The sequence below is a fragment of the Coenobita brevimanus genome, chromosome 97 (assembly GCF_032717465.1).
Source record: "Coenobita brevimanus isolate Jiangsu-jjx chromosome 97, ASM3271746v2, whole genome shotgun sequence".
NCBI classification, from domain to species: Eukaryota; Metazoa; Arthropoda; class Malacostraca; order Decapoda; family Coenobitidae; genus Coenobita; species Coenobita brevimanus.
The window spans coordinates 32,686,509-32,698,950 of NC_137050.1; the positions used below are offsets into that span (position 1 = coordinate 32,686,509).

A 12,442-nucleotide genomic window follows, 5' to 3' on the forward strand; every position below is an offset into this window, starting at 1 on the left:
CCATTTCACTGCCCTGCTCCCAACTCACACCCCCCTCTCTCATATACCTCTCCACCCCATCCCTCAATCTCATCCTTGGCCTCCCCCTCCCTCTTCCCCCCTCCACCTCACTCACATACACTCTCTTTGTCAGTCTTTCACCCTCCATCCTCTCCACATGGCCAAACCACCTCAGTGTGTTCCTCATAACACTTCCTATCACATCTACATCCACACCACAACGCTCCTTTATAACCTCATTCGTCAGCCCGTCTCTCCATGTGACTCCACAGGCTCCTCTTAAATAACTCATTCCACTGCTCTCACTCTTGACTTGTGTCCTTCCAACAATGTCCAAGCTTCACTTCCATACGTTAGAGCTGGTATCACAATACTGTCATGTAGTAACTTTTTCTCTTCCATGCTCTCTCCCCTGTTTCTTATCACTGCTTTCAAAGAACCAGCAACCCTTCTTCCCTGCTGTACCCTTTCAAGCACTTCATCCTCCAAACCTCCATCCTTACTCATCACACTACCCAAGTACTTAAATGTACTCACATTTTCCAATTCCTCACCATCCAACCTCGCTGTACATTCACTGACTTCACCTCTCTCAAAGACCATCACTTTACTCTTCCCTACATTCACCTTTAGATTCCGTTTCTTGCACACCCTCCCAAACTCATCCACCAAGCCTTGCAGCTCCCCTTCGTCTTCACTCAAGAACACGGTATCATCTGCAAACAACAGTACAGGGAGTTTCCAAACACTATCCTCTCTCACCAGGGCCACTCCAACATCCACTACCCTACCTTGTACCTCTTTTATTACCCTATCCATGAACAGATTGAACAACCATGGAGACATGACACATCCCTGTTTCAACCCAACCTCCAAAGAGAAAAATTCACTTAGTTCACCATCCACACGCACTGCAGCCTTAGCACCATCATACATACATTTTTCACAGCATTCAACAACTTTCCATCTACTCCATATATTCTTAATACTTTCCACAATCCTTGTCTATCCACCCTGTCATATGCTTTCTCCAAATCCATGAAAGCCGCATACAACTTCTTTCCTTTCTCTAGAAACTTTTCCACTAAAGATCTAAGAATGAATATCTGATCTACACAACCTCTTCCCTTCCTAAAGCCTCCCTGTTCTTCTCCAACTAATTCTTCTGTTCTTTCTCTAACTGTCAATAAGTATCCTACCATACACTTTTCCTATTATACTAAGAAGACAAATGCCCCTATGATTACCACACACTTCTTTTTCCCCTTTTCCTTTGTACAAGGGAATAATTATACCTGACTTCCAATCCTCCGGGGCTCTACCTTCCTCCCTGGCCAATCTACACATCTTCCACATCCATTCTACTACTATCTCTCCCCCATGCTTCAGCATTTCACCACACACTCCATCAATTCCTGGGGCTTTCCCCATTTTGACTTTCTTCATTGCATCCACAACTTCTATCCTACTGATTTCTTCCTGTTTTCTCACCTCCCTCCTTCTCCCAGCCATTCCCCAGTCACTTATACTCGCATTACTTCCATCCTGTATGTTCAACAATTCCTTAAAGTGTTCTCTCCATCTGCTCACTTCTTCTCCTTTCTCCACTAGTAATCTACCATTTTTATCTTGAGATAAAACAAAGGTGATGGTATCTAAGGTTGGTGGCCATCCCTCTTTGCTGACCTTTTAAGTTTGACACTAACATGGAGAGTTGACCAGCATACTCTCCCAAACACTTTCCTCTAACTAACTCATGCACTACTCCACATGCGCTTTACACATCACGCAATGTACCCCACTGCGTTACAGGGGTTGATGACAGCAAGGGCTTGCAGCCAGAAGACTTTGCCCCCACTACCCAGTGGCAGACCAATTGAGGGAAGGCATGACGAGGGCTCTGCCAGCATAGATATTGGGGCTGGGATGGAATGGGGCTCAGATATGTGCAAGAGGGTACAGGGCATTGTGGTTCTCAGGCTGTGGTTTCCACCCAATAGAGAGGGGGGTCCTAAACCTGGGAGTAGTGCCCCAGGAGTCTGCCCTATCAGTGGTTGTATAATGGTGGGGCAGCTAAGTGCCAAGGCATGCTTGGAGGGTGTCCCTGTAGCTGTCTTGGCAGGGTACCCAGAGGCCACTGCCACATCCACTGGTCACAGCTAGTAGGCTATGGGTCCCAGATCCCATGTCGTGGCTTGGGACTGTGCTGGTGGGTAGGGCCTGTGGTCTGTCTCTCCCTATTTATTTTCACCAATGAATGGGAATCAAAGCAAGTCTGAGGAAACTAAATCACCCAAGGGGATCAGGGTGGCATCATGGAATGTAGGACATTTGAGGGGTAGAGCAGGGGAAATAGTTGAGACGTTGAGTAGGAAGAGTATATTGGTGTCGTGATGATGAGAGGTAGATTGAGATGGTTTGGGCATGTGGAGAGGATGGGGGATGATAATTGGGTGCAGAAGGTGAGAAGTGTTAACATTAGGGGTAGGGTTGTGAGAGGCAGGTCAAAAAAAGACCTGGAATGAAGTCATTGAGGCTGACCTCAGGGATAAAGGACTGAATGGAGAAGCTGCCAGAAGTCGAGCATGGAGAGCCGCCATTAGGTGACCATGGCCGACACATGCAAGCATGTTTGAGCCTTTAAAAACAAACAAAATGAAACATGGCAGTACTGTCAAAGAAGAGGGAGATAGGCCATGTGCAGTTTGGCACAGGGGCATGGGAAGTAAATACATCTTGTGCAGTGTTTGTGATAAGTGGGTGCATAAGAGATGTAGTGGTAGTAGAGGTAGACTGTGAGATAATGCAGATTTCATGTGTGCGGTGTCGGGGAGAGCAGGTGGAAATTGTCTGGCGTGAAAGGATTAAACTTGCTGGTGAGTCTCTGGAGTGTGTGGAAGAGTTCTGTTATCTGGGAGACATGTTATGTGCTGGAGGTGGGTCTGGAGTGAGGAGTGGTTGGAGGAAGCTGAGGGAACTGTTACCTCTCCTGACATTGAGAAGGCTCTCCCTCCATGCTAAGGGATCTTTGTATGAAGCATGTGTTAAAAGTGCAATGCTGTACGGTAGTGAGACTTGGGCAATAAAGGAAGAGGATATTCGCAGGCTCAGATGTACAGAAATGACAATAATTAGGTGGATATGGAGTGCGTCCCTAAGTGTGAGGCCTGGGAGGGCTAGGTTTACGATGTAAGAGTTGAGCGGTAGGATGGGATTGGAGTGTGTTGGTTTTGTAATGAGGAGAGGGAGATTGAGATGGCTAGGGCATGTGGAGGGGATGGGGGATGATGATTGGGGGCAGAAAGTGAGAAGTGTTAATGTTAGGGGTAGGGCTGCACAAGGTAGACTGAAAAAGACCTGGGACGAGGTGATTGAATGTGACTTTAGGGATAAGGGACTGAATAGGGAAGCTGCCAGAGATCGAGCAGCATGGATAGCTGCCATTAGGTGACCAAGGCCGACGCATGCAAGCATGTTGGAGCCATTAAAAACAAAACATGGCGATTCTGTCAAAGAAGAGGGAGGTAGGCCATGTGCGGTTTGGCACAGGGGCATGGGAAGTAATTCCATCTTGTGCAGTGTTTGTGATAAATGGGTGCATAAGAGATGCAGTGGTATTATTAGAGGTTGACTGTGAGATAATGCTTATTTTATGTGTGCAGTATTTCGGGGAGAACGTGGAGATTGTGAGGTGTGAAGGGATTGATTGTCCTGGTGAGTGTCGAGTGTGTGGAAAAGTTCTGTTATTTGGGAGACGTCATGTGCTGGAGGTGGGGCTGCAGCTAGCTCTGTGGCTAGAGTGAGCAATAGTTGGAAGAAGTTGAGGGAGCTGTTGCGTCTTCTGATATTGAGAGGGCTTTCCTTCTGTGCTAAGGGATCTTCATATGCTGCAAGTGCTGTGAGTGTAATGCTGTGTGGTAGTGAGACCTGGGCAGTAAAGGAAGAGGATATTCACAGGCTCAAATGTACATAAATGACAATAATTAGATGGATGTGGAGTTCATCCTTGAGTGAGAGACCTTGGGAAGCTAAGTTTATAATGGAAGAGTTAGAGGTACGATGGGATTGGAGTGTATTGGTGTTGTGATGAGGAGAGGTAGATTGAGATGGTTTAGGCATGTGGAGAGGATGGGGGATGACAGTTGGGTGCAGAAAATGAGAAGTGTAAACGTTACGGGTAGGGTTGCGAGAGTTAGAACAAGAAAGACCTGGGACTATATCATTGAGTGTGACCTCAGGCATGTGGAGAGGATGGGGGATGACAGTTGGGTGCAGAAAGTGAGAGGTGTAAACATTATGGGTAGGGTTGCAAGAGTTAGAACAAGAAAGACCTGGGACTGTCATTGAATGTGATCTCAGGGATAAGGGACTGAATAGGAAGGCTGCTAGAGATTGAGCAGCATGGAGAGCTGCCATTGAATGATCAAGGCTGACGCATGCAAGCACGTAGGAGCCTTTAAAAACATAACAAAACAAACTTGTATGTCTGGTCAGAGTGGTGTACAGTAATACTGTTTCTTGGAGAGGCTTAGTGCCATAAGACATTTGCATTGTGCTGGAAACAAAAACAGTAAAACCCTTTTTGTGTGTGTGTGTGTGTGTGTGTGTGTGTGTGTGTAATGCATTAAACCTGCTCCAAGAACAGTGCTGTAACCGTTATAGCGTGCTGAACCAATATGTCGCCGATTTTTGCATTTTTCTGATACTGAATTTACTATCGGCACATTGGATACAAATGAATCAAAATTAATATGCCTTTTATTCAAAATTTTGTTCATTGTTTAGTTTGATTGTGTGTGAAAGATTGTAGTTAACTTGACACTGTTTTGCAGCCTAATAAAGAACAGTTGTACTACAAACCATTAAAGATTTAGAATCATTGTGAGTGAATGGAAAATGAGAGAAAAAAAAGGGGGCATATAACCCTCAAGGCCAAAAGCAGCAAGTTGAGAGTGAGGTATATTAAGCTTACTTTACTTGTGGCATGTAGTGCTGCTCTCAGGTGACTGCCCTTTCCTATAGTCCCTCCCTCTTCCTTCTGCTCTCTTCTGTCTTTCTTTCCATCATTCTTCTTCCTTATGCCTATGGGTGACTCTACACTCCCTCTTCTGTCTTTTTTTTTTTTTCCTTGATTCTTTCCTCTTCTGTCTGCCTATGGGTGACTGTACACTGGGTGACAAGCCAAATGGTTTCCTGTACACCAGGAAACCATTTACTACTCTGGGTGAGAACCATATAACCAGATTATGGTGCCTGGTAGTTTAGTGGGTAATTAAGGTGCTCCAAATGGATTGAGCCTGTGCAGGTTTATATCCAAGGGGTGGTTGGGGTTTATTGCTCACGTAATGCCATTCAGGGATGAGTGAGGCTGGCCACTCTCATCGTAAATGTCAGGACCAACTTACCTAGCCCTGGGCTCCTACTCTTCTCATAGGGCAACACAGTATTAGATAATGATGTAAGTATGGTGTCCATATGGGTTAAGTAGGTAAATGGTGTACTTCCACATTGTGGACATAAGTGTGAACTGCCTGCAACCACTAGTTCTAACTTCTTTATTTAGTCACAATATTTACAATCACTTCTTACTGTTCCTCACCCTGCCCTAGGGTGGGAAAGGAGGTCTAGATGATGATGACTTCTGACTGGAGTTTAATACTGCATTTAATATGTTAAACCTCCCCTCTACCAAAAACATTTATAAGCATCTTCTCTCTCTCTCTCTCTCTCTCTTTTTTTTTTTTTTTTTTTTTTTTTTAAATGCAAGGAACAAGGAACCAAAGGCCATGAGCCCGCAGTAAGAGTTCCTTCCAAGAGAAAAACAACATACAAGAGAGCGCCAAATTCAAGATCCATTCATTTCGAGATGCCTGGACACCCTGTGTTTGAAAGACTGGAGATCATAGGCAGCAGGAAATACAGACAGAGGGAGACAGTTCCAGAGTTGACCTGGTGCATAAATGAAGGACTGGGAGTAACGGTTAACTCTTGAATTAGAGAGTTGGACAGAAAAGGGATGAGAATTTGCTGCTGGACGGGTGCTACGCGAGATGTAATATGATCTTTCCAAGACAAGTCCCAAGTAAATGAAACCCCAAGCATGTTCAAGGATGATGCAGGATTAAGCTGAATATTATTAAACATTAGTGGGTGTACCTGTGGAAGATTTTGACGGGTTGATAGGTGTAAAGACTGAGTCTTAGATGCATTAAAAACAAGATTATTTTTACCCCAGTCAGAGATACGAGCCAAGTCAGACATTAAGTGTGCCATAGCCTCATCCCTTGTTTGTTGAAGTAACTGCTGAGATGGGCGTTGCGGGAACCGAATGGAAAGGTGAAGGGTGGAGTCATCAGCATATGAGTGGATAGGGTTAGATGTACAGCATAGAAGGTCATTGTTGAATAAAAGGAAGAGAGTTGGTGATAGGACAGAGCCCTGATGAACACCACTGTTGATAGATCTGGGAGAAGAACGATGGCCGTCTACAACAGCGGCTATAGAACGACCAGAAAGGAAACTAGCGATGAAGGCACAGATAGAAGGATAGAAACCGTAAGAGGGCAGTTTGGAAATTAAAGATTTATGCCAGACTCGATCGAAAGCCTTTGAGATGTCAAGTGCAATGGCAAAGCTTTCGCCAAAGTCCCAAAAGGAGGATGACCAGGAGTCTGAAAGGTAGGTGAGAAGATCGCCAGTGGAGCGTCCCTGCCGGAACCCGTACTGATGATCAGAAAGAAGGTTGTGATAGGAAAGATGCCTTGAAAATTTTTTATTGAGAACTGACTCGAAAACTTTTGAAATACAGGACGTTAAAGCAATTGGACGATAGTTGGAGGGTTGGGAATGATCACCCTTCTTTGGGACTGGCTGAATGAGAGCAAACTTCCAGCAAGAAGGAAAGGTACATGTTGACAGACAAAGGCGAAAGAGTTTGCCAAGGCAGGGTGTAAGCACAGAAGCACAGTTCTTGAGAACAACAGGAGGGACTCCATCAGGCCCATATGCCTTGTTAGTATTGAGGCCAGTGATGGCAGAAAATACATCAGCTGAAGAAATTTTAATGTCAGCCATGAGGAAGTCAGAGGCGGGAAGTGATAGAGGAACAGCACTGGTATCGTCTAAGGTGGAATTGGGGGAGAAAGTCTGTGCGAAGAGATCTGCTTTATCAGTAGAAGAAATAGCTACAGAACCATCAGAGTAGAAAAGAGGAGGGAAGGATGATCAGGTAAAGTTGTTGGAAAAGTTTTTGGCAAAGTGCTAGAAGGAGCGGGAAGAATTCGAGTTGGAGAGTTGAGAGCATTTAGTACGGATGAAATTATTTTTGGCAGAGCGAAGAACAGACTTAACACAATTCCTGGCAGAAATGTAAAGATGATGTGATTCAGGGGTGGATTGGCTTCGGTAGCTTTTGTAGGCCCTCTCCTTGTTGCAGACAGCATTAGAACAAGTGTGATTAAACCAAGGCTTTCTTGTGTTAGTCAGAGGATATGAGAAAGGAATGTATGCTTCCATGCACGAGAGAATAGCCTCCGTAATGCGCAAGGCACACTCAGATGGCTCACGGCCATGGAAGCAATAATCATTCCAGGGAAAATCAAAGAAGTACTGCCTGAGGGCCTCCCAATCCGTGGCTCCAAAATGCCACAGACGACGTTTCCCTGGAGGGTCCACAGGCTGTACCAGAGTGATAGGACAGGTTAAGGTGATAAGGTTGTGATGGGAGGAGCCCAACGGAGAGAAAAGATTAACAGTGTAAGCAGAAGGATTAGTTGTAAGGAAGAGGTCAAGTATGTTGGAGCTCTCTCAAAGGCAGTCTGGGATACGGGTAGGGTGCTGTACAAGCTGCTCTAGGTCATTAGGGATAGTAAAAATGTAGGCTTATTCACCAGGTGGATCAGTGAAAGGAGAGGAGAGCCAAAGGTGATGGTGAACAATGAAATCTCCTAGAATGGAGATTTCAGAGAAAGGAGAAATGGATAGAATGTGTTCCATCGTAGAAGTAAGATAGCCGAAGAATTTTTGATACTAGAATTAGGGGATAAGTAAACAGCACAGAGAAATTACAGAGACTGCAGAGATTACAGAGACTGCCTTGACAACATCGCACTGTCTCCACCCAGCAGTAAACTGCACAAACATACCATATATACATCACATTGTAAACATTTTATCCTAACAGTATCCTTCATGAACCCCCACCATATATTTATCTCACTGAAAGTACAGTACTCCTACCAGAACAATAAGTTTTCACCTAACCAGACTGTGATGTGGCCATCACTCTTCTCTTTATTACCAACAGAAAATGCAACTTGTAGAGTGCTTCTGCTATAATGCAGACTCTCACACCACAGCACAATTACCTCATGCAAATAGTTGTCTCAGCACAGATTTTAAAAAAAAAAAAAAAAAAAAAAAAAAAAAAAAAAAATCTGTTAGCACCTAACTGAAGTGGTTGGATTCCTGCAGTCCATTGGGGTCAGGTCCAGCAGAGCCTGGGGCTACAGTAGCAGCAATAACAGCAAGGTAGTACAAACAGCAACAATAACAATAAATAATAATGGATTTTACATAGAATATTTGAGTTTCAACTGAACGTGTTTCTAGTTGTAAATTAGAGGAACATACATAAGAAACTAATTACACATGACTTTTAATGTATGCATTATTGTCAGAATAGGTCTTAGTTTTCTTTTACTTTGCAATCAGTAACAGCTGGGTTTATCAAGAAATGACAGTAATGTACTGAATTATAGATGTGGTTTTATTGTACATTTGAAATTAAGAGCAAAAAGTGTGTTGTTATAGTGAAAAGGTTACTGTAATTACCTTGGATTTTACCCATGTTATTAATGTTCATTTCACCCATTATGTTTAATGGAAGGTGGAGGCACCAATCATCCACTCATTTGATGGAATGCAGCCTACTTCTTCCGTCGCCATTTTCATTCCTCTTCTGAGGCTGCCCTTCTCTCTTTGTATTTCCTACTGTACTATTCTCCTGCTACCTCATGTTACACTTCGTTTTGCTTCAGATGATTACAATGAGTGATAAGCCTAATGGTTTCCTGTAACCTAGGAAATGATTTACAGCACTGGGTGGTAACCATAGAACCATATTATGGGGTGAAATGGAGTCTACTATGTTGTCAGTGTTGAGTGAAGAGCTGTAAATTTGGCATTCATCCAGGAACCAAACCTCTACACTCTTTCCTGCACCTTGCAGTGGCAAGGCACTGTCTGCCAGAAGGGAACTTCAGTTCTCTGCGAGGGATGGTCCTGTAGGGATGATAGCTTGCCTGTGGTAGATGGGGTCTGCTTGTCTAGATGGACTGGGGTTACTGAACAACAGCAACAACAAGCCATTTTGTTAACATAAATTTTTTAATAAACAAACTTCTTATTTTCTGAAAGGTAGAGTCCAAACTTTTTCCTTTTTGAGTACCAAGAATATTGCCATTCATGTCACTGTCCAATATTATTTTCTAAACATTGTCAGGGTGATGGGCCACACATCTACCAGACTTGCCCATCAGCTAACTACTATGACTGCCAAGCCATGGCTATAGGAGCACGGTCGCAGAGTGCACGCACATACCTTGAGCGTCACCTGGAGGAATTCAGACCATCCACGAGAGAGGAGCTCATACGTCATGCTCTCAGGGCATTGAGGGATACTTTGCCCAATGATGTTGAACTTACCAACAAGGTAGCTTTTTTGTCCATTTCTTGTATAAGTTTGTTTGTATTATTTGTTGAGCAGGGGACATTTTGTCACTGCTGTGCCACCACCACTACTGCTGCCACCACTGCCAGATGACTTGATTTCTCTTTAGAAAGTCCCAACAAGGCATGGCTGTGGCAGAAGCTCCTCTGGTTGTCTATGCACGTCTTCCATATTAATATATTGCAGGTGTTAGCACCCTGTTGATCATAGTGTGCTAGTTTCTGTTAATGCCAACAATGATATGCATACAGGCTGACCCCTAGATATGAAACCCCTAGATGCGATAGCCTGGCATACCGATGTGAGTAGAAATACCACCCAACACCACCGAATGATGGCCATACCCCAGTATAATGTTTTTTTTTTCTTCTTCTTTTTTTACCAATTAAATTTTGTGTTTAGATTAATTTATGATCTGTTTTTAGACATAGATTAATGTGCTTTAGTCATAGGTGGGGTGAACATTGTCATTTTGGGGTATAGTTTACTGTGTTTGATTTTTTTCCAGACTTATTTTTGATGATTTCCAGGGCCGTGAGAGGACGGTGTGGAGGTCTGTCAGATCATGTGATTGTGGTATGCAAGATCAAGCTGAGAAGAGTGAGGTGGATCAGGAGAGAGAGGAGCAGTCAGGGAGAAAGACTGAAAGTTGAGAAGTTGAGGATCAAAGAAATGGCAGATGATTACTGGACCAAAGTAGAGGAGGAGTTAGAATCAGTGAACTTGAATTAGATGGATCTGGACAGCCTGTGGAACGCACATAGAGACTGTTTAGTTAGGAATGTTAAAGCGGTGTTTGGTGTGGCAAGAGTAACAACAAAGAAGAAAGGTACGGCATGGTGGGATGATGAGGTTAAGAGAATGGTGGAGGAAAAGGGAAGAAGTGGCTAAAATGGTTACAGGACAGGGGTTCAGTTGAAATAAGAACTGAATATACTGAGAGCAAGAAGCACATAAAGAGACTAATGAAGAGGAAAGAGAAGGAGTAAATGATGTTCTAGGAAGAAAAATGAATGCAAACTACTCTGAAAATAGGAAGTTATTCTGGAAAGAGGTGTGGAAATGTAGAAGCAAGAGCGGAAGGAAATGTGATGGTGTGAAGGATGTAGGTGGTAGATTATTAATCCATGGGGATGAAGTAAGGACCAGATAGAAAGAATATTTTGAAAGCCTGATGAATGGGAATAGAGAGAGCAGAGTGGCTATAAACATCATTGGTTTTGGGGGTGTGCAGAGAAGGAATGCAATGCCAGGAAACGTGACACTCGCACAGGTGAAGAGTGCTGTGAAGCGGTTGGAAAATTGGAAAGCAGCTGGGGTTGGTGAGGTGTATGCAGAGATGATAAAGTGTAGTGGAGGGAGTGGAATGAAGTGCCTGTTGGAGATATGTAAGAAGGCATGGATGAGTGAAACTGTGCCAGCAGGGTGGAAAAAGCTGTGATTGTACCCCTGTACAAAAATAAGGTGAGCAAAGTGAGTGCAAGATTTATCGTGGCATAAGTTTATTGAGTGTGGTAGGGAAGTATTGTGATCCCTACCCTGATGTATGGAAGCGAGGCATGGACCTTGCAAGAGGGGAACAAGTCAAGAGTGAGAGCAGTGGAAATGAGTTACTTGAGAGGAGCATGTGGAGTGACATTGAGGGACAGGTTGACGAATGAAGAAGTGAAGGAACGTTGTGGAGTAGATGTGGATGTGGTTGAAAAGATTAGGAGAAATACACTGAGGTGGTTTGGACATGTGGAGAGGATGGAGAATGAAAGACTGACTAAGAGGGTGTATGTAGGTGAGGTGGAGGGAGGGAGAGGGAGGGGTAGACCGAGGATGAGGTGGAGGGATGGAGTTGAGAGGTATATGAGGGAGGGGGGGGTGAGTTGGGGGGAGGGGAGTCAAATGGTGGGTGACAGAGTGACTTGGAGGCGTTTTGTCTGCGGCCACCCTTTGCGGGATTAGGGCGTCGGGCTATAGATAGATAGATAGATAGGTAGGGAAGGTATATGGAAGAATCATTATAGAGAGAGTAAGAGAGATATCAGAAGTCCTAGAGTGATGAACAGGGTGGCTTTAGGAGTGGCAGAGGATGTGTGGATCAAATATTTGCAGTGAGACAGATAGGAGGGAAGGCTTGTGAGAAGGACCATAAGGTGTTTATGGCATTCATGGATCTGGAAAAAGTATACAACAAAGTGGACAGAGAAGGATTGTGGAAAGTTTTGCACATGTACGGTGTAGATGATAAGCTGCTAGGTGCTGCCAAGAGTTTTTATGATGGTAGCGAAACATGTGTAAGGGTTAATGGGCATCTAAGTGAATGGTTCACGATCGGTGTGGGCGTGCTACAATGTTGCGTGATGTCCTCATGGTTGATCAATGTGTATATGGATGGGATGATGAGAGAAGTAAAAACACGAGTAGTGGAGAGAGGGATGACGCTGGTAATGAATGGTGATGGATGGAATATCTCAAATTTGTTGTATGCTGATGATGCAGTACTGCATGCAAATACTGGACAAGAACTTGATAGGGTAGTGCAGAGTTTTGCTAATGTCTTGAAAGTAAATGTATAAGAGAGTAAAGTGATGGTTACTGAGAGAGAAGGTGACTCCTAGTGCGATGTTACAGTGAATGGAGAGAGACTGGAATTGGTGAGAGAGTTTGAATAGCTGGGTACAGTGATAGATGAGAGGAAAATGTGCAAAAGAAGTTGAAAGT

At 44.0% G+C, this 12,442-nt stretch overlaps 1 protein-coding gene across 3 annotated transcripts in view; it reads left to right on the forward strand.

Moving 5' to 3' along the window:
- LOC145413600 (proteasome subunit alpha type-1-like) overlaps window positions 1-12,442 on the forward strand; it is a 111,404-nt gene that overhangs the window by 68,202 nt on the left and 30,760 nt on the right. For all 3 annotated transcript variants that reach the window (XM_080283253.1, XM_080283251.1, XM_080283252.1), the window contains exon 5: window positions 9,503-9,712. In XM_080283253.1, the coding sequence (XP_080139379.1) occupies window positions 9,503-9,712 (210 nt within the window). The remainder of the gene's footprint in view (window positions 1-9,502; window positions 9,713-12,442) is intronic.